Source organism: Clupea harengus, chromosome 13 (assembly GCF_900700415.2).
Source record: "Clupea harengus chromosome 13, Ch_v2.0.2, whole genome shotgun sequence".
In the NCBI taxonomy this organism is placed as follows: Eukaryota; Metazoa; Chordata; class Actinopteri; order Clupeiformes; family Clupeidae; genus Clupea; species Clupea harengus.
In genome coordinates, this window is record NC_045164.1 from 25,878,812 (window position 1) to 25,904,022 (window position 25,211).

The 25,211-nt window shown below is 45.7% G+C and overlaps 3 protein-coding genes across 3 annotated transcripts; 1 reads left to right on the top strand and 2 right to left on the bottom strand.

Annotated features, from left to right (window-relative positions):
* Nucleotides 1–958: 958 nt before the first annotated feature.
* Nucleotides 959–11,460, bottom strand: shld2 (shieldin complex subunit 2). Its single transcript, XM_042709637.1, is given in 11 exon segments — nucleotides 959–1,414; nucleotides 2,256–2,371; nucleotides 2,996–3,233; nucleotides 3,347–3,553; nucleotides 3,715–3,861; nucleotides 4,158–4,352; nucleotides 4,509–4,616; nucleotides 6,280–6,649; nucleotides 6,652–7,038; nucleotides 7,040–7,557; nucleotides 10,973–11,460. Coding segments are annotated over 10 exon segments (2,409 nt in total). The 5' UTR covers nucleotides 7,505–7,557; nucleotides 10,973–11,460; the 3' UTR covers nucleotides 959–1,238.
* On the top strand, nucleotides 9,934–22,944 carry glud1a (glutamate dehydrogenase 1a). Its single transcript, XM_012827587.3, has 13 exons — nucleotides 9,934–10,496; nucleotides 13,016–13,096; nucleotides 13,185–13,240; nucleotides 14,199–14,262; nucleotides 14,446–14,540; nucleotides 16,036–16,215; nucleotides 17,135–17,272; nucleotides 17,387–17,524; nucleotides 17,763–17,843; nucleotides 18,261–18,384; nucleotides 19,903–19,994; nucleotides 20,526–20,588; nucleotides 21,206–22,944. The coding sequence occupies exons 1-13, from the start codon at nucleotides 10,097–10,099 to the stop codon at nucleotides 21,323–21,325; spliced, it is 1,632 nt and encodes a 543-aa protein (XP_012683041.2). The 5' UTR covers nucleotides 9,934–10,096; the 3' UTR covers nucleotides 21,326–22,944.
* On the bottom strand, nucleotides 22,645–25,079 carry zgc:193505 (uncharacterized protein LOC559113 homolog). Its single transcript, XM_042709635.1, has 3 exons — nucleotides 24,940–25,079; nucleotides 23,696–23,884; nucleotides 22,645–23,360 (listed from the first exon to the last, which is right to left on the bottom strand). The coding sequence occupies exons 1-3, from the start codon at nucleotides 25,013–25,015 to the stop codon at nucleotides 23,254–23,256; spliced, it is 372 nt and encodes a 123-aa protein (XP_042565569.1). The 5' UTR covers nucleotides 25,016–25,079; the 3' UTR covers nucleotides 22,645–23,253.
* Between the last annotated feature and the right edge of the window lie 132 nt (nucleotides 25,080–25,211).

The window sequence follows — 25,211 nt, forward strand, 5'->3', positions numbered from 1 at the left end:
CACTGGCCGTGGGCCCTGTCCAGCAAACCCCAGGCAGGGATTAGCTTTGAGACAAATACCACTGTACTTTCCACAACAATGGGACCAACATGTGCACATGAGCAATGTAGCCTAATTTTAACGTGCACATGCATGGAAGACTGTTGCCCGTGTCCTGGGTATTCCCCTACCACATCTGTCCCTTTGCTCAAAGGAAAGGGTACAATTCACATCCTACAGTATCACCGTTGTGTACACACGCATCAGAGTGCTTCTGTGGAATTACTTGACGATCTTTTACTGAAGGAAAAGGAGATACAAACACAATCTTTTACTGAAGGAAAATGAGATACAAACTAACATGAAAAAAAAAAAACTGTCTCTGTTAAAGGATACATCTATACGTGTTCCCTGGGAATCAAACCAATAGTCTGAACGCGCTCTTTCTGTGCAATTTGAGATCATTATGGCAGAGGGAGCAGGTTTACAGCACTTAAGTCTTACATTTCACATTACTAAGTGTGAGATCCCAACCCACTGGGCATAAGCCAAATCACCCAACCACCTTTGTGCGAGTGTAGCTGGGATTGAGCAGACCCAAAGGAGATAGTATCTCACACACGACGCCACAAGCTGGGAGGCAGTGTGCTGTGTGATTGGGGTGGGGTGGGGAATGGGGGGGGGTTGTTTTCCAAAGAAAACATTTAGGATATTTCCTGGGATTTCATGAGTCATGAGCACCATCCATCCGGTACACCATCCATTAACATATGAGAGTCAACCGGGTTGGACAGTGTGACAGTGTGACAGTGTGACAAACTGTGGAGGAATGAAACACTAGGGGTGAGGTGGGGGGACGGGGATTTTAGGCCTGTCTGTCCTGTTTAGTGTTGGTGAAGTAGTTAATATGCAAATCAGCATGATGACAGAAAGGTGGTTTGGTTGCAGTAGGAAGCGAACAATCCAAAGGTTTGAAGGCTGAAGAATAAATCATGATTTATTATTTATTACCGGATCAAAGGAAGAACAATAAAATGACGACCTGAGAGGCTTGCCACACTACAAATACCTACAAATTTAAAAACTACAAATGCAAAAGAGCTAGTCTCAACATTCACAACACTTTTTACAAAAAATATTTACAAATAAAAAATTGTAGGTAAAAATGTTCAAAATCACAGCTACAGTCTTTCATCAGTTGCATGTCTTTCAGAGAGATCCCGTGCCCAGTGATGCTTCAGATCTTCCAGAACAGTGGCTCAGGGGTCTACTGGACAGAAGTCCAGCAGGAGGAAGTCTTGGATGATGGGAATACTGTTCTCGTCACACTGGATATGACTTCGGACGATCAGGAGAAAAGTGCTCCGGGGTAAAGCCAACAGAGAATGAATCCTCTCTGCCACCACCTGGACATACCTCACATCCGAGGAGGGAGCTGCAGGGATAGAGAGAGAGAGAAGACAGATAAGTTTGATGTTAAAGAGAGAGAGATAGGAAGATCGAGAGAGAGAGAGGGAGAGAAGACAGATAAGTTTGATGTTAAAGAGAGAGAGAGAGAGAGAAAGAGAGAAGACAGATACGTTTGATGTTAAAGAGAGAGAGAGGAAGATTGAGAGAGAGAGGGGGAGAGGGAGGGAGAGAGAGAGAGAGAGAGAGAGAGAGAGAGAAGGGGAGAGGGAGCTGCAGAGATAGACAGAGAGAAGACAGATAAGTTTGATGTTAAAGAGAGAGAGATAGGAAGATCGAGAGAGAGAGAGGGAAAGAAGACAGATAAGTTTGATGTTAAAGAGAGAGAGAGAGAGGAAGGTCGAGAGAGAGAGAGAGGGAGAGGGAGGGAGAGAGAGGGGGGGTGGGAAAGGGAGAGAGAGAGAAGACAGATACGTTTGATGTTAAAGAGAGAGAGAGAGGGAGAGAGAGAGAGAAGACATAAGTTTGCTGTTAAAGAGAGATGGAGAGAGAAAGAGAGAGAGAGAAGCAGCACCACTGCCACCATTTAGCCAGCTGAAAGTGAAAGCAACCTTGCTTTTGTCTTTTATTGAACACCATTTTTTACAAATGTCATATTATTGAATTCATTAATTAAAATAAATGATTCATCTAAATTCATTGGTTAACTGAATGAAACAAAACAGAAAGAAAAGAAAAGACTCAAATCAGATACACAGTATGCATGTTGACAGTATGCGAATCAGATTGACAGTAAGCAAGTGCCACTGCAAAAGCAGCAAGCTTCGATAGTGTGGGTGAGCAAAGCAGGAGCAGAGCTGTTCACTCACCCACAGGCTTGCTCAGTTTATCAGGGGGAGTGTTCAGGAGGACCTTCTGCACCAGAGTCGGAGGCACCTGCACACACACCTGGAACTCTCCATCCCGAACGGTCAGTACCACTGGCCTGGGAAAGGCAGAATAACACACTCAGAGCTACAACAACAGAGAAGAAAAAGAATGTGTGCATTGAGTAACACAGCAAACAATCTTTTGAGAAATGAGCTTTCCGAATGGTCTTTGTTCAAATGAACCTCGCTGAGTCCAGGTGAGGAGACTCCAGACTCCAGCCGGTTTCTTTAAGTTAGCCCTGCAGCCCTGCAGCCCCTTTAATGAGCCATTTACTGAATCTGTAGTCGAGAAGGCCTCAGTTGCTAGGAGACAATGCTTCTCTCATCTGGTCTGACACAAACTGATTGGATGATTTGTATGGCACTTAGAAACCCACTGAACTGCAGAGGCAGCTTCAATTCAGTGTCATGTAGTGTAGGGGTTCGGTAGGGGTCAAGACACACACACAGTATAGCCCGGTTCACACTAGCAATGACGGGCCGTTTTTATATATACCTATGTTTTGAAGAAATCATATTTTATTTTTCCAATTACGAAGGGTTCGGTGAATGCACTAATGAAGTTTGCAGGGTTCAGTACCTCCAACAACATTAAGAACCACTGCATTAGAGGGATTTGGGGAATCAGGGTGATTGATTGGTTCCCGTGTTCATGATTGGGGTAACCGCGGGAGACTGACCTGTAGTAGTGTCGCACAGCGGTGTGAGGTAGGCATGGGTAGCAGGGCCTATAAATGCCATTGTCATCGGTGTCCAACTCCACGGCACAGTGCCCACACCCGGTGAAAGTGACGTCCCCAGAGACCATCTCCAAAATTCTCTCAAGGCTCGTGGTGCTGTCGATCACTTGCCAGGTGTTTTGGGATAGGCTTCCTTGAAACTGGAAGGCTGTTATTTGTACTTTGAGTTCCACGTCACCTGATTGTAAGAAAACAGGAGTGAAATCACAGAGACCCTGGCAATGGACACGTATCAGTGGACAGACATGTCTGAAGTGGACGGCAATATTTGTGAGGCCGAGCAGTCCTCACCTGTGTATTTTTGAGACAGCAGAGTTCGTAAATCAATTTCGACACAGGAAGTGGTTTGTGTGGTCTGGCCCGGCTTGAAGAACTCTGCCCAGCGGATGTCGCTGGTAGAGAGAAGCTCACAGGATCCCCAGGGAGTTGAGTGAAGCTCAAGGAGACCTGAGGTCACATCCTGCTTCACGAGAAGCAGCCGGAAATCCCACAACGCCTCTGGACAGGTGACAGGTGCAGAGAAGAAAAGAAACACCCATAATTTCACAATAAAAAAATAATATGGAGGTATTTTGTTTTAAAAACAGGGCAATTGTGAATTGTATTGGTTTGTGTAAAACAAGATATGTTGTTCATCCACTTGAAATGCTTGACAATACCTTTATGTTTCTGAATTCGTTCCAGCCATGCCAGAGCAGCACCCCATAGCACTACTGCCCCCTGGTGGCCGTCTGCCTGCTCCACAGTTAGCACTGATCTCTGAACTCCAGCTGCCCGGGAGATCCCCTGGGCCTCATCGCGCCAGGCTGAGGTCGAAGGGAAAACAGCCTGTCAACACCACTGTTACTAACGGCAACAACATGTCAGTGACGTCAAACAAAACACAGTTCAAATGACGGTTCTCTGACAACAGAGGGAAGTTCTGCACTGAGTTGTAATGTCCTTTAATCATTCGGGTATTTCTTAGACATGAGCAAAGAAGAAAGTAGAATGACTCCCTTAAAACTGCGGCTGAGTTTTGTTCTTAACAACTCTTGCACAAGATGCTCATAGTTCATTGCTGCTGTAATGTTGGATCAACTTATGAATATTCAAGTGGTACCTGTCACCATGTTGGTGTGTGTGACCCGGACCACGGCGTGGACTAGGGTATCGGGGCGCAGGGTTTTGAGTTTTGCGTAGGGAATTGTGCTTAGGTCCTGATGGCTGCAATGAGGCAGGGACAACAGCAGGGGGCGTCTCTCCCGCAGATGAGCACACAGTTCCCCGAGAGTCCGTCTGTTCACCGCCTGAGGCACTGGGTATCACAGGCATAGATCATTAGAGTGTATCATGACACATCCATGAATACTGATTTTCAGTACAGCCCTCATATGCTGTCATATTCATTATAAATATATTCATTCCAAGATCGTTCACAGACTGCCGTCACTGAGCAGCTGTTCAGCCCCACCTGTGGGACTGAGGCTGCTGGACACCTGGCCCAGGTTGAGCAGTCTGCTGGAGTAGGACGACTGCAGCACGGTTTCCCCCCTCCATTTGTCCTCGTGGACTCTCACACCTGGAAGATCCATTCAGAGAAAGATGGTGTTTGGAGAAAAAAGAAGAAATGACAGAATTGCTCAACCACTGATAACTTCCCCTAATGACTTTCAAAACCATAAAAAAAAAAAAACAGACTTGTTATCTAAAGCCCCACACACGTCCTCTCACCGGAGCCCTGGCTAGTTCAAAAAATTTAAAAAGCTCATTGTTGAATGATTCAGCTGGAAGCTCAGAGGGTGATGCTGCCCCAACTCTTCAGAGAGCACCTCCCTTCCTAACTGACTAGCGCTTAACTTGCACTTTAGCAGTTACATTCCTGCACTTCTTTTTCCTTTCTAGGTCGTTTTTCTAATTCTTATGTAAAGTAGTATTTATTGTTACACCATGTTTTTTATTGCTCTTAGCTTGACTGTTCTCTCCCTTGTACGTCGCTTTGGACAAAAGCTTAATGACTAAATGTAAATGCTGCCTATTTGCTTCTGCCCTCTGTACCTGTGATCAGGTGCACATCACCTGGCCTCTGTACCTGTGATCAGGAGCACATCTCCCTCTCTCTGTACCTGTGATCAGGAGAACATCTCCTACTCTCTGTACCTGTGATCAGGAGCACATCTCCCTCTCTCTCTCTGTACCTGTGATCAGGAGCACATCTCCTGCCCTCTGTACCTGTGATCAGGAGCACATCTCCCCCTCTCTCTCTGTACCTGTGATCAGGAGCACATCTCCCTCTCTCTGTACCTGTGATCAGGAGCACATCTCCCTCTCTCTCTCTGTACCTGTGATCAGGAGCACATCTCCCTCTCTCTGTACCTGTGATCAGAAGAACATGTCCTACTCTCTGTACCTCTGTACCTGTGATCAGGTGCACATCTCCTGCCCTCTGTACCTCTGTACCTGTGATCACGAGCACAACTACTCTCTGTACCTGTGATCAGGAGCACATCTCCTGCTCTCTGTACCTGTGATCAGGAGCACATCTCCCTCTCTCTGTACCTGTGATCAGGAGCACATCTCCCTCTCTCTGTACCTGTTATCAGGACCACATCTCCTGCTCTCTGTACCTGTGATCAGGACCACATCTCCTGCCCTCTGTAACTGTGATCAGGAGCACATCTCCCTCTCTCTGTACCTGTGATCAGGAGCACATCTCCCTCTCTCTGTACCTGTGATCAGAAGAACATCTCTCTGTACCTGTGATCAGAAGAACATCTCCTACTCTCTGTACCTGTGATCAGGAGCACATCTCCTGCCCTCTGTACCTGTGATTAGGAGCACATCTCCCTCTCTCTGTAACTGTGATCAGGAGCACATCTCCCTCTCTCTGTACCTGTGATCAGGAGCACATCTCCCTCTCTCTCTCTGTACCTGTGATCACGAGCACATCTCCTACTCTCTGTACCTGTGATCAGGACCACATCTCCCTCTCTATCTCTGTACCTGTGATCAGGAGCACATCTCCCTCTCTATCTCTGTACCTGTGATCAGGAGCACATCTCCTACTCTCTGTACCTGTGATCAGGAGCACATATCCTACTCTCTGTACCTGTGATTAGGAACACATCACCCTCTCTCTGTACCTGTGATCAGGAGCACATCTCCCTCTCTCTGTACCTGTGATCAGGAGCACATCTCCCTCTCTCTGTAACTGTGATCAGGAGCACATCTCCCTCTCTCTGTACCTGTGATCAGGAGCACATCTCCTGGCTGAACGGTCAGAACCCAGAAGGCAGCGGCCCTCCACATCACCACTTTCATCTCCACATCTGACTGGTCAGTGACTATCAACGTTGCCAGGGGAATAGTATTTCCTGCTGTTGCACCGGTCTTCATTTTCACCTCCTGGAGATGAAAGGGGTGCACTACGGCGACTAAGATCGAGTACTGCACCCCACGTGTCCTGCATCTGGCCAGGAGAGTTGGGGGGCGAGCTGTTATAAAACCATCCCATGCCGATGGCTTTGAACGCTGACCTTCAGGTGTGGTTGGTGACTGCTTGCTCTTCTTCCTGGCGGGGGAGACAGGTGAGCTGTGAGCTGGCTGACCAGGTGGAGTCTGTGGTTAGGGGGGGGGAGACAGTGCTGAGGGGCCTCCGAGAGGCGGTCTTTGTCGACGTGAGCTGAGGGGCTCCCCTGAGTACAGAGGAGTCCATCTGGTGTTCTCTCCAGCATCACGCCCCCTTCCCGCTGCCTCTGACTCAGCACTTCGGAGAATCTGTCCGGGGAGCCCTGCAGAGTGCCTCCCACTGCTCGACTGCCTGGGCTGCCTGAGTGGGGGCTGCACAGCTCCGGGGAGGTTCTAGAGATCACCGGAGTGTGCTGGGTCTGCGGCGTGTGCGGGGAACCCATTCCTATAGGTGCTACCTCTGGAGGGAGCCCCGCTCTCCTTTTCATGAGGAGGGCTTGGCTCTTTGTCCACACACTGAGGTACTCAGTCTCCACCAGACATACCAGAGCAGGGTGGGCACTCAGAGGCGGCTTGAGGCTGGGCACGTGTAAAGCAGCTGTCTAGGTGGGCCTTTAGGGATTCTGAACAAAGGTCGTCAACCTCTCGTAACAGAGGTTTATTCTTAGCGTGCTGGCTTGAAGGGGCTGGTGAAAGGTCAGGTGTGACTTCAGTTTCTTCGTCTTCCTCAAACAGTGGCGGGGAATGCCCCTCGGCTGTGACCGGTTCAAAATTACCTTGGCTGACGTCTCTATCTGCCCGCCCTGCAGACGTGTTTGCCTCCACAGAATCTGGGTTCACCTGAACCCCTCTATCGTTGGTCTTGGGCCTCAATCGGCCCTGATCCCAGCACAAATCCAGGGTTTTCCAGTCACTAGAGTCTTCCGGAGCGCCCGTGTCTGATGCACTCAAAAAGGGGCATGGCGCTCCGAGAAACACATGGATCTTTGGTTTGTCAGTCATGCTGCTATTGTCCTTTCAATGCAATGCACTCCAATTATTTGTTGATAGTCTATCTAAAGGAAGGAAGAAATGCACAATCAGGAAACAAACAAAAATGCTACCACATTTGAATGACTGTCAGGCTACAGTTACTGTTTGACATTAAAAAAAGAGAGTAAATTAAAGCCATCCCTGATTTGTTTTATTCATTGCTGACTTTTTTGTTCATTATTGCGATGAACAAAGAAGTTGTGCACGAATTAGCCTAAATCATTTGAGCGATCAATCAGTTACACAAGACAAGCCTGAATGTGTAGTCTCAGACAGGAAACTAACTCTGTGGACAGGAGTGAATTTTTGACTTGCAAATAATCTTTGAAAGGGGACATAGTTCAGAAGGTCCAAATGACATTTCTTTTATCCACTGTTTGTTCAGACAGAAGCACTGGACAAAACAGACTGCCAAGGCCAATAAGGGAAAAAATAAATCACCAAGACACTCTTTTAACTTTTAAAAGTTCTTCGCTTCACCAAATAATTTTTCCTCCGAATTTCCAAGGCCACTCAAGTAGTCCTGATACATGTCCATACAGAGGGCACAATATTCATACATAAATAAAAATATATTATTAGGGTTTGCACTGTATTTTTCCAGTATTTCTATCACCAATCCCTCTCTTCCTGAGAACAGAACTGATGAAGCTAGGCAAAGCAGACCAGCCACCAGTAAGGTTCAAATGCCACAACTGTTAACAATAAACAGCTATTTAGTCCAGCCCATGCTTTGACTTAAACATTCTCCACAATTGATGTGTAATGGCAAACAAGGGGGAAAAAAACAGCCGTGTAAAGAGTACCTCCCCTGAACCCACCAACCACATGATGGGTGTTGGTGCCACGGCAACCAATAGCACAAAAGAAAGAGGCCGGTATAACTTGAAAGCACCACCATGATTTATGTCAGTGGAGCAGATGGGGAGAACTGGATGAGATGGTGGAACTTGAAACCCTGGAAGAGGGGTATTTTTTATTTTAAACTGTTCAAAGGTTTTGGTGAATAACAGATCAGTTTTTGAAAATGTTGTATCTACTGTTGCCTGAGGACAAGAGGTCACCCTCATTCACACACAGCCTGTGTTCTACACTGTGACAGGAATTAGCATCCTGTAGCTGTGAAGCAAGATCAGGGACGTGTTGTCATTCCATTACTCTCAGCAGCAGGACAACCTTCACAGAGTCTTTGCCATGTGGATATCAAATACACATGACATTTCTTAGAGTGGTGTGAAAAGGAATACACCTCTGTCCGGCCTCTTGACCGAAATGGCAAATCTACTGCATGGCTAGGTACTGAAGAGCAGAGCTGGGTACTACTGCATTTCATGGATCTTAGCAAATAATGCCCCAAAACTCCAGTATAAAGCTAGTTGATGATTTACATCCTACACAAATACAGCAGAGATAGTTTTATGCCACAAAGGCTCTTAAAATGTGTGTGTTGGTTATAAGTAAACAGTGCAGAACAGATCCGCTGCGTACAGGTGAGAAAAACACCAATGCCATTTATTGCTGTTCGTCTGTCTGGCAACCAAGTGAAAACCTGGCCGTATAAAACATGGCTATACAATTTCTAAAAACAACAGAAAGCACAGACGCGCATAACCCCACAGACATGAGAAACAAGGATGATTAAACCCAGTCCAAAACAACATCCATCAATGAAACTAAAACCTCTGACAGCGTTCAGTTAACCTCATAGCTATTTTAAGAGTTATTTTAAAGTTATTATAAAAGTGCAGAGATCTGGTGAATAAATAATTGGATCTGTATACACACTCTAGGAGGTCATGAACCAATACCTCTCCTTTAGTATTCTCACTGCATATAACCAAACTTCTGTTTTGTATACACAGCAGTAGGCTATACATAACCCCACTAACTGCATTTTTCTGCACACCCTGACAGAGTCTCACAAACTATTCAATGCTAAGAAAAACGTTTGTATGTTTTTTCCACGTTGAATACTGAATAGAACTCCGATTCCTGAATGTCTATCCAGTCAGAGATAGTTGACAACTAGTGCAAACCTAAACTGCAGGTAATAGACTTTGCGCTGTTGTAGGGTGAGAACAAGGCCGACTGTAAAAGATCCCACCCGCATTACGTCGATTAGGATAGAGGTCCATCCCTATGGATTCTCATGTCAAACACTCAAGAACGAAAACGTGTATTTGTGTTTAATACAGGAGTTGGAAATTGAGACGTGATAACACTAACAAAACACTTTGATTTTCCTTGTAAAAAGACAGCAGTCAAACGCCGACTGGTTTCGAATCGTAACATTACCTTTAAATCATAATCGATTCCAGGAATGACCGGTGGAACGCGCATTGTTTAATCGGGTCCCTGTGTGTACGCTTGAGGCCCTCCCAAAGTGCACGCCTGCCCTGCCTTAAAAGCAACATACAGCCTACCCGACTACTGTCAGTTCTATACTGAACGAGACAGAAAAAGGAGGAGGTGCTGTGTGGTTTTTTATGTCTTTCCCTTGCACAGTTCGTAGCTTTCCCTGTAGTTCTCCGTAGTTCAATTTACTTTATTACCTTGGTAAAGATGTACAGGTATCTGGGAGAGTTAGTCTCACGGGGAGCAAGTGGTGCTCTGGCCTCGGGATATGTCGACTCTGCTTTGCCTGTTTCCGCGTCTTTCATGCGGGTTCGCCGCTACAGCCAGGCCGTTGGAGAAAAAGATGATGACCCCAACTTCTTTAACATGGTGGAAGGTTTCTTTGACCGTGGAGCTTCCATCGTGGAGGATAAGCTTATGGAAGATCTCAAGAATAAAGAAACACCAGAGCAGAAGAGACATCGAGTTCGAGGGATTCTCAAGATTATTAAACCCTGCAATCACGTACTAGCAGTGTCATTTCCCATCAAGCGAGACAACGGGGAGTGGGAACTCATAGAAGGCTACCGGGCCCAACACAGCCAACACCGGACTCCCTGTAAAGGAGGTAAGTTAGGCAGGACAGAATATACCCAAAATAAGCTAACATATGCTAACTAACGTTAAGAGTTCCCTCTACCTAGCATGACAGTTCAAGGCGTGCACAAGGCGCCCCGAGGGCAAAGCGAGATTACATTACTGAACTTGTGTTAGAAACTCTGTTTTGGAGATTTTAATAATAATTTCAAAGTGCTTTAAAAAAAAGTTTGTGTTGACTCGTTAATTAAAGACAAAGTTGAGAATGTTAACTGAAAGTAGCTACTTCGATATATCGATTTAAGTTGTGTTGGCGCAAGCTAATATAGCAGATGGCAACGCAAGCCTTAGTTACCATTTCGTAAACGGTAACTTTAACATTACAACTTTAGCATATAACGTGTGGATGGGATGTCAGTTTAATGCCAACGGTTATTGCAAACCTCGAGTGTAATTTTAAGCTAACCAGGTTATCGCTAGCTAGTTGATAGTGAAATGGTTACTTACATGTGCGTAACTTAGCCAGCTAACGTTAGCGAATATTATATTAATGCTAACTAGCAAGATCGGTTTAAACATAATATATATTTTTATTTTGTGAAATACTTCTACACAAGCTAACCCTCTTCCATGGGGGGTACAGCGTCTTCCATAGTTAGCTAACTATCTCGTAGCGTATAGTTCCTTTGGAACGGGACAACTTGGTAATGTGGTTTAAACGGTACATAGGCCGATGCACTACAAAACATTGTAATCAAAACTTTAACTAGGTAAGGTAGCTAGCTAGTATTGTTCTTGTTGGTCAGTTGACATTGCTGACTGTGCGGTCTTTTCCCTAAGCTAACCATCCAAACAAAGCAGTGCGCATCTGCTGATATCCCACATGAAGGGCTGCTCCACCAATTTAGTAATCAATCTTGTAGCCAACCCTTTTCTACTTCAAGATACGTTTTAAGTGTTCACATATGAAGAGCAAAGGCCTCATTCACTCCCTGCTCTGTAGTTTTCCACCCAAGACTGGAATGCTGACAGGGAGCTAATTATGTTGTTTGTTTTGGGGGGCTGTCCTGTCCATGGTATTTTAATCTGTTATTGTAAAGGTAATAGGGTTTAGTGCAACATGGTACTGGCCATTGAAAGGTTATATCTGCGTTCATCCCTGCATATAAACATGTTCCTATATTAAATCCACATTTTCAAGTGGGTAAGCATATATCCATTTTTTTGCTGTAGTGTCCAGAGTCTCCTGCTGGTGGTTTGAGATGGGGAATCTTTGAGGAAGTTCCTTCATTTAAACTGTGTGTGTGTGTGTGTGTGCACACCCACATGTGTTTATGTGCAGGTTTGTGTGCAGGTGTTACTAAAACAGCATTGCATCTCAGTTGAGGAAGTCTAATTATAACAAACTATGCAGATAAACTTAACTTTAATGTTTTGGTACTGTGAATTTCCATGTTCAATTAGTAATTGTTAACAAAGATCGTCTGTAACTATAGGTGGTATATGATATCCTATGGGTTTGGAGCAGAACTGTGTAGTTAGACGGCCACACCCAGTTTTCAGCCCACTCCTCTTTTTTTTTTTCTATTCCTTTTCCTTTTTAAAAAAAAACCTTCAGTGTGGAGTGAATGAGTCATAGAGATGGTTTGTTTGTGCCAGCTTCTCGTGGTCTGCATCGGGCATGTGGAGTCGGCTCCATTTTAGGCCGATGTTGTTTTTCCTCACAAATGAATCAAAGCTAGCTCTTGAACCAAGCTATTCCCAAAACACTCTAGTTTAGTGTCCGGTCTCGCCAGTGTTTGCATAGCATGTTAACCCGATGTTTTCTTCATAGAATGAAAACTTCCCTGAATAGACTGCACTGGCATGAGTTATCGCCCTTCCCCCTGCGTGTGACTCAGAAAATAATTGGACTACCACCAAGCTTTCAATGAGAATAGGACCAGATGAACCACCTTAGCTAAATCTAGTGCAAGTCAAAAGCATGCCAAACTTAATACAAGCGATTATTTTTATCTAGTCCAGTCAGCTTAATGAAGAGTGTTATTCAGTTGCATCTTCCTGAATTGTAGTATATTGATGTGTGTCTGGTTGGTCTGGTGTGTGTGTGTATCCTGATTTCTCTAGTTCACCCATCGGAATGCTTGATTTAGAGCGCTGATAATAAGCATGTTTGGCTTGTTAGTTGGCCGTGGTCCTGGGACGCCTGTAGAGGAGATTGTGTGTGTGAGATGTCCGCTGGCGCCCCCTATGGATGAGGGGTAATGTGAGCTTAGAGCTACTAGTGAAAAGGAGGAGAACGGGGAGGATGTGGGATATTGTGCTACCCCAGGGCGTGTGATGGGGTGGACAGGTAAGGAGGTTTAAATCTCCTAGAAAGCGGAAGTGGGGTGAGTGACGGCTGTCAGTCATCCCTGTGGGTTACCCCCCAAACTTTGCTTAGAAAACCTCAATAATTTGAACTGTCGTGGTTGACACTGTACACACAGGAGTCTCTTCCTTCAGTGTGAAGGCACAGTAACTAACCCATGTTCTGTTTGTGTGTTTTAGGTATCCGGTACAGCCCGCATGTAAATGTCGATGAGGTGAAGGCCTTGGCCTCACTAATGACTTATAAGTGTGCGGTTGTCGGTAAGTTTTTGTTCTTCCATTGAGTGTCAGTGTATTTTGTTTTTAAAGTTATTGTGAAGGAGTAATTTGTGATGTGGTCACCTCACAGATGTGCCCTTTGGAGGAGCCAAGGCTGGTGTGAAGATCAACCCAAGACTTTACTCTGTAAGTGGTGCTTTGCCATGGTTACGGCCGGGGTTGATCTACCAATAGAAAGGTGTACTGGACGTGTGTTATACCTTTCTGTCTGAGTTTTTCCTCTTTCCTCAAGCTCAAATTACACTGTTATCTAAACCAGTACTCAAGCAGTATTATTGGTGCTTCCTTTCTTCATTTAATCTCCTCAACGGCCCAACCTGTCATTCAGGCTATGAATTACAGCATTCATGTAATGTGTGATTTTTTTTTTGGGGGGGGGGGGGGGGGGGGGGGTCAGAATATCTTGTTTCAAGCAATTAACTATTTGAGTAAACATAGTATACCATGACAATTTCAAAAGACAATTTCGCACAACCTTCCTTGTCCCAGAAGACACGGTTAGATGGCCTTTCGTGTGGTAATTTATAGACTGAATGGGCCATAGGGCTCCATAGGGGCTCCATAGGGGCTCCATAGGGGCTCCATAGGGCTCCATAGGGGCTCCATTACCGTGGCCCAGAGGCAGAGGAGCTGTGTGTCACAGCGCTGTCCCTCCTCTTCCTGTTGGCAGCTGTGTGTTATTGCCAACATGGCTCCCTTAGACCTTGGCAGCAAGCTTCAGTAAGGGAGAACTGCTGAGCCATCAGCCTCTGCAAACCGCTAGCAAATATTTAGAGTCCCCGTCCCTCCACACCCACACACATACACCCCCCCCCCCCCCCCACACACACACACACACACACACACACACACACACACACACACACACACACACACACACACATACCCAGGCTCCCTTTCCTATACTCTACATTATATTGGCATTGTTCAACTCCACTCCATTTTCCCCTCTAATTTACACCTAGCTAAGCACACAAAGCTCTTCACTCTGCCTGCCTGAACGGAGTCTGATGCGTTTGAATGTCATTCACTTGCTGTTGTATGTCTGCCATGCTAATTTGTCTGTGTGTGTGTGTGTGTACAGGACAATGAGTTGGAGAAAATCACCAGGAGGTTCACCATTGAGCTGGCCAAAAAGGGATTCATTGGTTAGTATTCTTGGTGTACAGTAATTAGCACGATTCTATTTCGTAGATTCTAACATTCATTGTTTAGTGTCATCATTGGTTGTGTCTTTCTAGTTCTGAACCCAATTCAACTGGACACAGCGTCTCTAGTGATGGTGGCTCAGAGAGGGTGATCTCTCTCTTATTTCCCCTGCTGTCCCGCAGGCCCTGGCATTGATGTCCCTGCTCCCGACATGAGCACTGGCGAGAGGGAGATGTCATGGATCGCCGACACCTTTGCCAACACGATGGGCTACAACGTAAGAACCTTACCTAAACAACCGCTTTCCGGTTGGCATTGGTTTCTGGACGACAGTATAAATTGCCATCTTGTAACAGGCTTCAGATATCTTTGCCATGCAGATAAGAACAGAGACTTAGGCCTTGTTCCCAGTCACTGAGCTGATAGCCAGTTCCTTATCGACTGCACAGTCTTCTAATTTGTTTGCCATTATGGACAAACATAAATCGCTGTTAACATAGCGTCAGTAGCATTTCTGTAATCTCCATTTGATACGTTGCCAGTGCCTGCTAAAATGGTAGAAGTGGGAGGAGGGAATCTCAGTCTGATACTCCCTCTTTTCCTCCTCCTCCTTTCCTGGTGGTCACAGAGCTGTAGATGACTCAGAAGCCATGTTACCGTGGTTACACAGAAAGAGCTTTGAGATATGTGTGGAACATTTTAATGGATCCCCCCCCCCCCCCATCTGTGCTTGTTTAAAACAACAACAACCAAACCTACATAAGAATGTTGATGGTGTTAACCTGGTGGTAACATTATGCTTTAGACATGATACAAGTAAGTCAATAGGAAAAATTGTCCAGTCATCTGCTTTGCTTGTTTGGAGGAAGGCATGATGTGATCAGTAGGTTTCTGGGAAAGGGGAACAGTCTTGATCTTGATCTCTGATGAATGAGTTATTGAAATTGGAAAGACAACTGGACTGGAGTGTACAGTATATTTCAAACTGCTCTAAAACCCTGCCACAGTCAGGAGAGTACAGAGAAAGGGTATTAATGAAACAAAGTGTTTAGTAGTTTAGTTTTTAGCATTCTGTATTCTTAGCCGTGGAAACGTGATTGAGAAATGGCAGCAGAAGTGAAATTGCGTTGTCATAGCTTTGCAACGGTCATGACTGTGCTTCCAAGATCTTTCGCTATGTCTCAAACCTGAGCACTTGTGCACTTCGAACACTGACTTTCAGATGTAGTGCACTGTATTGCAGTGCCCTGTATTGCAGAGTACTTCGTAAAGTGTTCCGGTTTGAGACATAGTCTTTGTTTTTTAAATCCATGGTGGACACAGAGCTCTCCTTTGTCACAGACGATGTTAAACAGACTTTCTCCAAAACCCTTCAATGCTATTCGATTTGTGTTGTCTGTTGTCTAGTTGTCACAAGTCATAATCTTCTGTCTTTGGTCTTTTATTCCTTTTTGATTTGATTTGTCCTTTGTTGAAATAATAAGCATATGCATTATCTCACCACATGACTTCCAGTTTGAAATGAATCAGCCATATTTAATCAGAACATGAAAAAGTTTGAATCCGGTTTTACATTAGGGTTAATGTTCGAATGAGAAGCCAGAAAAGCCAACCATTGCTGACTGGCCAGATCAGTCACTTTTTAGGCGGGGTATTAAAGTAGCACTGAATTGATCCTTTTTCCTCATTCCTTTGACTTTCCTGAAATACCAGCCCTAACGGCAGCTTTTAACAGCAGGCCTGTCTTCCCGTCCCCGCTCTTGTCTTGGCAGGATATCAATGCCTACGCGTGCGTGACGGGAAAACCCATCAGTCAGGGTGGCATCCACGGCAGAGTGTCGGCCACCGGGCGCGGAGTGTTCCACGGCATCGAGAACTTTGTCAACGAGGCTGCCTACATGAGTCTGCTGGGCCTCACCCCCGGCTTTGCGGACAAGACCTTTGTCGTCCAGGTACGTGCCCGAAACCACAACTACACACAACACACACAACTACACACAACATAACTAGCACTCCCCCTGCTGTCTGTGTCCAGCATACAGCACAAACTGAAACTGAAGAAAATTAACCCAACTGGAAATAAATGAAAATAACTGACAGATTCGTTAAGGAAAGAGTGACGAGGAGCTCTTTGTTAAAGTGGTGTGTGTGTGTGCAGTATAATCATTCCTAGCTCTTTGTTAAAGTGGTGTGTGTGTGTGTCTGTGTCTGTGTGTTCAGTATAATCATTCCTAAGGCCAGTGGCTGCTGACTGCCTAGTCTGCACACTGGTCAGCAGAGTGTGGTTTTAGGTATCGACTTATCTCTGTGAGGGAAGATTTCTTTAGCAAAACTCTGCTACCTGGATGGATGTCAATGTGTTAGACCCATCTCTGTGGATTATACCGGGGTAGAGTATTAACAGCCTTTGCATGGATCCGCATCTTGGTGTTTGCACAGGTTTGGGGGTACAAATGTCGGTGGTGAAAGTTGATTGGTTGGTGAAAAGTGATTTCAAATGTAGCTGTGTTAAATCCATACACCAGCATGTGTACTGTATAGACTTATGGGTTGGCCTGAGACCAGAAGCTACCAACCTCATTTGCAGAATGGAAGTTACTGAATGTGTTTCGCAGACAGTTCCATAGACTCTCCACAAGGGTGCAGCATAGAGTCATTTATGTGCAGTGAACGACACAACGGCCACCCCAAATCCCTTTTAATGGTATCAGAGTTCTAACAAGTTCCAAAGTACTTGTATTGATCATTTGATTTGGAGTCCAGGTAATAACCAAATAATGCACATAAATCTCTCATGAGGGAGTTTTTCTTTCGAGGAATAGTGTGATCTGTTATCTTCTGCTCACGCTGGTGTGTTCTTCTCTTTGACAGGGATTTGGTAATGTGGGTCTGCACACCATGCGCTACCTCCACCGCTTCGGAGCCAAGTGTGTCGGCGTAGGAGAGATCGACGGAACCATCTGGAACTCCGAGGGCATCGACCCCAAAGAGCTGGAGGACTACAAACTAGTGAGTCGGATCATCTAGTTGCCAAAGTTAAACTGTTTAAAATCGTACCGCAATTGTTCAGTGGCCTCCCCCCCCCTCCCGACTTCCTCTTTAACCATCACTCACTTCTTACAGCAACACGGCACTATCGTGGGCTTCCCCAAGGCCCAGCCGTACGAGGGCAGCATCCTGGAGGCCGACTGCCACATCCTCATCCCAGCCGCCGGGGAGAAGCAGCTCACCAAGCAGAATGCTCACAAGGTCAAGGCCAAGGTGAGTGCTGATCACAGCTAATCAGGCCTGTGGAAGAGACTGTGATTGTGTGTTTTTAGACTTCCATGAAGCACAGGAATCATTTCTCTTGTAAACATGTGATGACTAGTGTGTGTCAGTGGTACCTCACATTTTCATATGTCATCCAAATAGTCGCATCGCTTGAGACTAAGACGTAGAGATTGACGGCACTGTGTGTGTGTAAAGTAGTCACTGATTTGGCTTTGCGTGCTGGCAGATCATCGCTGAGGGCGCTAACGGCCCCACGACCCCAGACGCTGATAAGATCTTCCTGGAGCGGAACATCATGGTGATTCCGGTAAGTTCCCACCCACAGCGCATCATAAAACACGGGGCTCCCACTCACCCAGCTCTGACACCTAGTCAGTGTGAGGCAAACCTCCTGTGAATACTTCAAATTCTTTTTGCTGGGTTGAGTTTACTTATGGTCAGTTTATCATACTGCAGTTTGCTTCAGAGTTTTTAAACACTTTGCTCCCGTTTTCAGGTTTATATATAAAGAGTCTTGAAATTCGAGGGTTGTGTGTGTGTGTACCATTTTAAAACTATGAAATGAATTAAATGAATGGATTAAAACAGGGTTGTGTGTGTGTGTGTGTACCATTTTAAAACTATGAAATGAATTAAACGAATGGATTAAAACAGGGTTGTGTGTGTGTGTGTGTGTGTACCATTTTAAAACTATGAAATGAATTAAACGAATGGATTAAAACAGGACCTGTACCTGAACGCCGGCGGTGTGACTGTCTCCTACTTTGAGTGGCTGAAGAACCTGAACCACGTCAGCTATGGCCGACTGACTTTCAAGTATGAGAGGGAGTCCAACTACCACCTGCTGAGTAAGACACACACACACACATACAACACACACACACACACACACACACACACACACACACACACACACACACACACAGACACACGTATGAGAGGGAGTCCAACTACCACCTGCTGAGTAAGTCACACACACACACATACGAGAGGGACTCCAACTACCACCTGCTGAGTAAGTCACACACACACACACACACACACACACACACACACGTGTGAGAGGGACTCCAACTACCACCTGCTGAGTAAGTCACTGGCCCGTCCGCCTCTCCTTCCCCCTCTCCTCCAGCTAGTGCATCTGCCCAGGAGCCTGCTCAGCGGGTGTGTTTGCATAGTCAGACACATACACACACACACACACACACACACACACACATACAGGACCCGTCCGCCTCTCCTTCCCCCGCTCCTCCAGCTAGTGCATCTGCCCAGGAGCCTGCTCAGCGGGTGTGTTTGCATAGTCAGACACATACACACACACACACACACACACACACACACATACAGGACCCGTCCGCCTCTCCTTCCCCCTCTCCTCCAGCTAGTGCATCTGCCCAGGAGCCTGCTCAGCGGGTGTGTTTGCATAGTCAGACACACACACACCAATACACAAACACACACACACACACCAACACACAAACACACACACACACACGCTCCTCCAGCTAGTGCACCTGCCCAGGAGCCTGCTCAGCGGGTGTGTTTGCATAGTCAGACACCAGGACACATTAAGCCAGTTGAAATACACCTGTACATGGACACGCACACACACAAACATGCAGGCGCACACGCCCAGTTGTCCTTGCACGTATTTTGTATTCCAATGGAAATTGCACGAAGTCCCATTGAAACGGCAGATTTGACTGGTCTTGATTAGATCATGCAGCGGTGTGACCTCCTGATGTGTTCATACGTGACCTTGTCTGGTGGCAGTGGGTCAGACTAGTGTGTTCGTATCAGAGGAGTGTGGATTACGCTGGATTACACAAAAGCGAGAGGCTAGGGTGACAACTGTCTGTTCCCTACCTCATACAACACAGACATCCCCCTTCTATCTCTCTCACACACACACACACACACACACACACACACACACACACATACACACACACTCCCTCGAGCTGCTCCCCTGTTGAGAGCCTCTATAAGCCACATCACTTTTATTGTCGGTCATATTGACTTAGTTTTTCCAGGAAGCAGAGAGAGAGAGAGAGAGAGAGAGAAATAGAGAGAGAGTGGTGGTTTCTGTCGATACACTGTGCCTGTGAGTCCCACTCTGCATTAATCAGCTTCAAAGCGCCAGTCAATGAGCTGGAGCCAGCCTGCCGTTATTAATGGCCCTCCATGAGAACAACGTCACGGTGCCATCAAAGCTCAAAACTGCACCAAATCCGTGATCAGCAGTCTGTCTTGGCCTCGGCCTCAGCAAGAACATGCTGAAAGCTGTGCTTCCTAATAACCGGTGGATTAATGGATTGCTTTTCATTGCTTCTCCCCCGTCCCCCTCCCCCTCCTCCATCCAGTGTCGGTTCAGGAGAGTCTGGAGAGGAAGTTTGGGAAGCACGGCGGTGCCATATCTGTGGTCCCAACCTCCGAGTTCCAGGATAGGATTTCTGTAAGTACACAAAGATAATAATAATAATAATAATAATAATAATAATAATAAACTTTATTTGTATAGCACCTTTCATGCGAAACAATGCAGCTCAAAGTGCTTAAAAGATAGGCACTCGATGATGAGGCCTTAGGGCTTGAGTGCAGGTTGCAAGACAATAGTCCTGTTTCTGAAAATATCCAGTCCAGCTTGTTTTAATCCTCTGTCCTACCTGCCCGTTGCCCTGAACTGTCACTTCTGACCTATGAAGATTTAAAGCAGGATTAGGATGACATCTGGAGCTGTCATTTGACTGCCATGAATGAGGCCGGAGTATTTACAAACCCTCAAGAGTTCGTGGCATTTTTAGGAGGCCTGCAAAACCATCAGAAGTCATTATGTCAAAAAAGAAAGAACTGAATGGGGGACACCTCAAACAATGATGTATTTAAAGGCTCTGAGCTGTCTTTATGTCCAAAGGTCCACAGTGCCTCTATGAGTTGCCGGAATTGGACGAGCATCTCGTCTTACCGTGTCCTCTGTCTGTTTTAGGGAGCCTCGGAGAAGGACATTGTGCACTCTGGTCTGGCGTACACCATGGAGAGGTCGGCCAGGGTGAGTAACCAGCCCTGCAGGTTTGGCATTCAGGTCTGTGCGTTTGGCACACGACTGTGCCGTCGTGGTGAAGGTGCAGTTAAAATGTGCCGCGACGCTTTACTTACTGACGTCTCCGCCAATTGTAGCCTGCAGCTTGGCTTCATTCACTATGAACACTCAAGACACACACACTCAAGACACACACACACACACACACACACACACACACACACACACACACACACTAATCTAAAGCGTATGCGTGAGCTGGGCACAAAGGTAACTGGAGTGGAGCAGCCCAGGTCTCTGTCTCTATTGTGTGCCTGTGCTGAGGGTGTGTGGGTGTGTGTGTGTGTGTGTGTGTGTGTGCCTGTGCCGAGGGGGGCTGTAATGGGATCCAGAGGCCGGGCCTTTCTGGTCGCTGCCCAACCCTGCTCTCAATGGAGCAGTCATATTACAGTCTTATTCACTGGAGACAAGCTGAAGGGTACGCTGATGTTTGGAATTATATGAAGTCAGAAACCTTTAGAGGTGATGTTGAACAACGGTTGTATTTTTCTGTAAAATTGTGTCTGAAGGATTTCATCCAATGAGTTGATCTGTTCCTAATGGTCCTCCTCCCAATGTCTCCACAGCAAATCATGCGCATTGGCAACAAGTACAACTTGGGTCTGGACCTGAGGACGGCGGCGTACGTCAACGCCATCGAGAAGGTCTTCAAGGTGTACAACGAGGCCGGGGTAACCTTCACATAAAGGTCTCCTCTACAGCAATGTGTGTGTGTGTGTGTCTGTCTGTGACTGTATGTTCTCGTACGCATTCAGACCTCGCACACTAAAACACACGCCACCCCACCCCTCACCTGTACCCTTGCTGCACTCGCTCCACAACATATCCAAAGTTTACATTTTTACTATATGCTGTTACATGGCATTTACACAGTGCTTAACCCAACCAAACATCATACTTTTGTATCCCCAGCATTTCTTAAGACTTCAGCGCAGAGGTTGTTGCTATGCAATTCTCATTTTCTTTCTAGAGAAATCTCCATTGTTGTTACTAGATGAGTCTTCCACCTATTGCCCAGCCAAAGTACCTTTAAAAACGATGAAACTTTAGAAACAATGGGAGCATGATCAGAATTCACCTTCTCACACGCAGTACATGTTCTCATAGGTCACATTTTAGTAGTTTTGTCTCGTTGTTCCATGTTACATATCTGTGCGCAGCACTTTTTTTTAATAGGTGTATGGTTGGCTCCCGCTTCGAAATATGCACAGCGTGGTTTTCTAAAAATCGCGCCTCTGGCTGCTCTCCCTAAAGACAGAGTAAAGTTCGGAGCGTGTCTGAACTGGCGACGCATATCAGAACAGCTTTTCTAGGCGCCTTCGCCAGCCTTAGTGGGCAACTGTAGGACCCAGCACTAAAGTAGAAGTTTAAAACGACTTTAAAACAAACCAAAGAATAGTTACACACGCCTCCGCATCTCTAGCTCTTTCTCTCAGGCTTTTGTTTTCTTACTTAAAATCTAAAACAAAATGGCTGCTCCTCTCTCACCTGCTCTGAGAGAGCCTTGTGGAAGCAAGTTATGACTTTAACTGCACATTACACTTATTGCCTGAAGACCAGCAAACGTCTGTAGACAACGCTCGGCCTTCAAACAGACTGGGAGACGGATCTCTCCCTCACCTCTTAAAGCTTTTTATTTTTAATTTTTGGACCAGATGTGTGTATGGTTTATATTCCAAAGAATCAAAATCAATCCCTGGATGTGTAAGTGGGAAGGGGAGCATGTAACTTTATACGGGAACAAAGATGTATTTTCCTTTTAAGCGACTCAGCCTTACTGTATGACCTTGTTCTCTTGGATTACCGGTTAAAAGCAGTCATTTGTATTTGCCTTCTGTTCATTTGTTCAGAGTGAATTAAATGTAAACAACTACAAGAAAAGAAAAAAAAAAAACTCCATTGTTTCTTTTTGTCATTTATGCATGTCACATGGAAATGATGAACTCACCTAAAAATACTGATCAGTCCTCATACACCAATATGAAACGGAGCCGAGACACATCACCAGTGTAAATATAACCTTTTATTGTCACTGACACAGATATTCCTGTGTATTTGAATACACCAATGATACTTCAATGTCATTTTTAAGGGCATGTAAAAATGCAGGAATCCATTACCTCATACAGTATCACTTGATATCACTGCGAGCTCAAAAATAGTTTAGACCAGGGATGGCATGCCCGCCACCAAAGAAACACTAAGAGTTTGTGCATGTTGAGTAATAATTTGGAGTTGTGTGATTGATAACATATCTCTTCATAATTGTTCTTATCAGTCCATACTGTTTAATCTATAATTACCACAGAAATGAATGCATACCATATTAATATACAGTGTATGCCTTCATGGGCGTAGATTACCACTGATGGTAGCCAGATGGTAGACGACCACTAACATGCATACGCTAAAGCTGAAATACCAGCAGTATAATTCTTGACTGGATAGCAGAAGAGATGGTTGTGAGCTGGCTGCCACATCCTTCTGTCAGCGTCCATGTTTTTAGTAGGTCTGCGCACACACACACACACACACACACACACACACACACGTGGAGTAATGCACAACACGAGCCAGAGTGGTGCCATGCCTCCACGGAGGACGGGCAGGGGCTTCAGCCAAACAGGCTCTTCCCGAAAGACATCATGTCATTCTTTGCTTTGTCCTTGGCTGCGTCGGCGGCCATGTCTCCGGCCAAGTCTCCAAGCATGTCCGTCAGGTCTGAAGGGAAACAAGGTTTTTTTTTTTGGTTTGATTTTAAAGTGGACAAAAACGGCACAAATCTGATATCTAATTAACGTGTTTTTCCAGTATACCACACATGACCCTTCTGAAACACATTTAGTAGTTAAATTGCTGTCTGAAAATACTACTTAGTTGTGGAGTATGCAACATTCCTGCAATTTCCTCTGTGAGCATACTTGACATTTTGACTGGTTTATTTAAGGACTCGTACGTTTATGAAGAAAGCTTTTCCATAATGCCTCAGGCATGAGAACTTCACATGCCATTGGTAATTGCAGTGATTTCTGTCTGAGAAAACCGTTTTTTTCTACCTCCTGAGTCCTTGGAAGCTCCCCCGCTGTCTTTGTCGCTGGAGACGAGACCCCCAAACAGTCCGCCGCCTTCTTTCTCCTTCTCTCCCTCACCAGATGAGGGGAAGAGGTCTCCCATGCCTCCGGTCTCGTCCTTCTCCTTTCCATCCCCCCCGAGCATCTCCTTCACCTTGTTCTTTGCCACCCTTGCTGAAGGCAGGAAGGAAATCAACGACATGCTCATTACTCCGTCGATACATAAATCTTTTAATAACACATTAACGGAGTACCGATCCACTTCAGATGCCTTAAAAAAAAAAAGTAATCTGGAGACTGTCTGGTAATCAGTGGAAATTGTAATAGTATTTCAAGTCTCAGATGCCCTTCACTGTTTGTCAGAATTTGAGACAAAACTAAAACAACTATTATGACGCAGCATTCCAATCCTGATGGTCTGGGATGCTTGCGTTGTGGCAAAAACCTGTGGGCATTTGGGATATTGCAGAACTGTAATATGACAACAAATGGTTAACTGGATAGAGAACATTTAAAAGGGTTCAAAGGCACCTGGTCGTTGTAGTTGCAACAATTGCACGCAAGCTTCAATCTTATGAAGTTAAGATTTTTGATATGCTCATTTTAATAATTTGTGAAACATGGTTACATACTGTAACACAGATGAAACTCTGTTCACTTTGTTTAACTCTGTCACCAGTTATGCAAGCTGTTCCGTGATGTTAGCCCTCCGCACACCAAGTAAACAACAGGGAGGATGAGGAGAATGGAACTGGAATGCTGGGGAATGAAGTTCTCTTCAGTGTGAAAAGTGAATCGCTAAGTGAAGTGGCGCAGCTGCAGTGCTCGAGAAATGCGACACAACCGGTTTCCTCTCATGGAAGGGCTAACAATGCCCTCTGAGAGCTGGCCCGAACACCGGTTATGAAACCAAATGTGGTGGGAGTTTTATTTAGCACGCACTTACTTTTACTTTAAATCTCAGAGGGATAGACTTTGAGAAAAATGCAGCGAGATAGTTGTTTACCCCTCAAATATTTTTAGTCAGATCTGAGGTCATCTGAGTTTAAGTACCGGTAAGAGTTTTAAATATGCCTTGCCATATTTGTGGCTGAATCAGAACCTCTTTGAAGTACAGCAAAGCCTTGGCATCGAGCGCACCCAGTTCAAAATAGGAAGTCAAGCCCCACTGATCAGGCAGCTCTCTCCCTTCCTCTCCTCTCCCCGACCACACATTCCCCTCTCCTCACCTGCAGTGTCCACGGCCTGATCCACCATAGAGTCCGCCTTGCCACCACTCAACATGCTCGGTATCAAAGAATTCATCTTTGCGGGTTAAATCCTCAGCCTGGAGCAGTAGTTTCAGTGTTTTGGTGAGAGTCGTGCGAGTGTGAGTGAGTGTGTGAGTGCAGGGAGGGTGGAGGTGGGCAGAGTCTTATTGAAGCTGGCACGCACACTCCTCGAGCACACACCCCTGGGAGACCGGCCCATTGGCTGCTTCGGCGGGGTGGAGTGGAAACAA

Excerpts from the sequence above, each read along its gene's own strand:
- glud1a (XM_012827587.3), top strand. The coding sequence starts at position 10,097 with ATGTACAGGTATCTGGGAGAGTTAGTCTCACGGGGAGCAAGTGGTGCT. Across the intron at positions 16,216-17,134 it reads ACAAGACCTTTGTCGTCCAG|GGATTTGGTAATGTGGGTCT; the intron begins GTACGTGCCCGA and ends TCTCTTTGACAG. Across the intron at positions 20,589-21,205 it reads CCATGGAGAGGTCGGCCAGG|CAAATCATGCGCATTGGCAA; the intron begins GTGAGTAACCAG and ends ATGTCTCCACAG.
- zgc:193505 (XM_042709635.1), bottom strand. The coding sequence starts at position 25,015 with ATGAATTCTTTGATACCGAGCATGTTGAGTGGTGGCAAGGCGGACTCT. Across the intron at positions 23,885-24,939 it reads TCAGGCCGTGGACACTGCAG|CAAGGGTGGCAAAGAACAAG; the intron begins GTGAGGAGAGGG and ends TCCTGCCTTCAG. Across the intron at positions 23,361-23,695 it reads AGCTTCCAAGGACTCAGGAG|ACCTGACGGACATGCTTGGA; the intron begins GTAGAAAAAAAC and ends GTTTCCCTTCAG.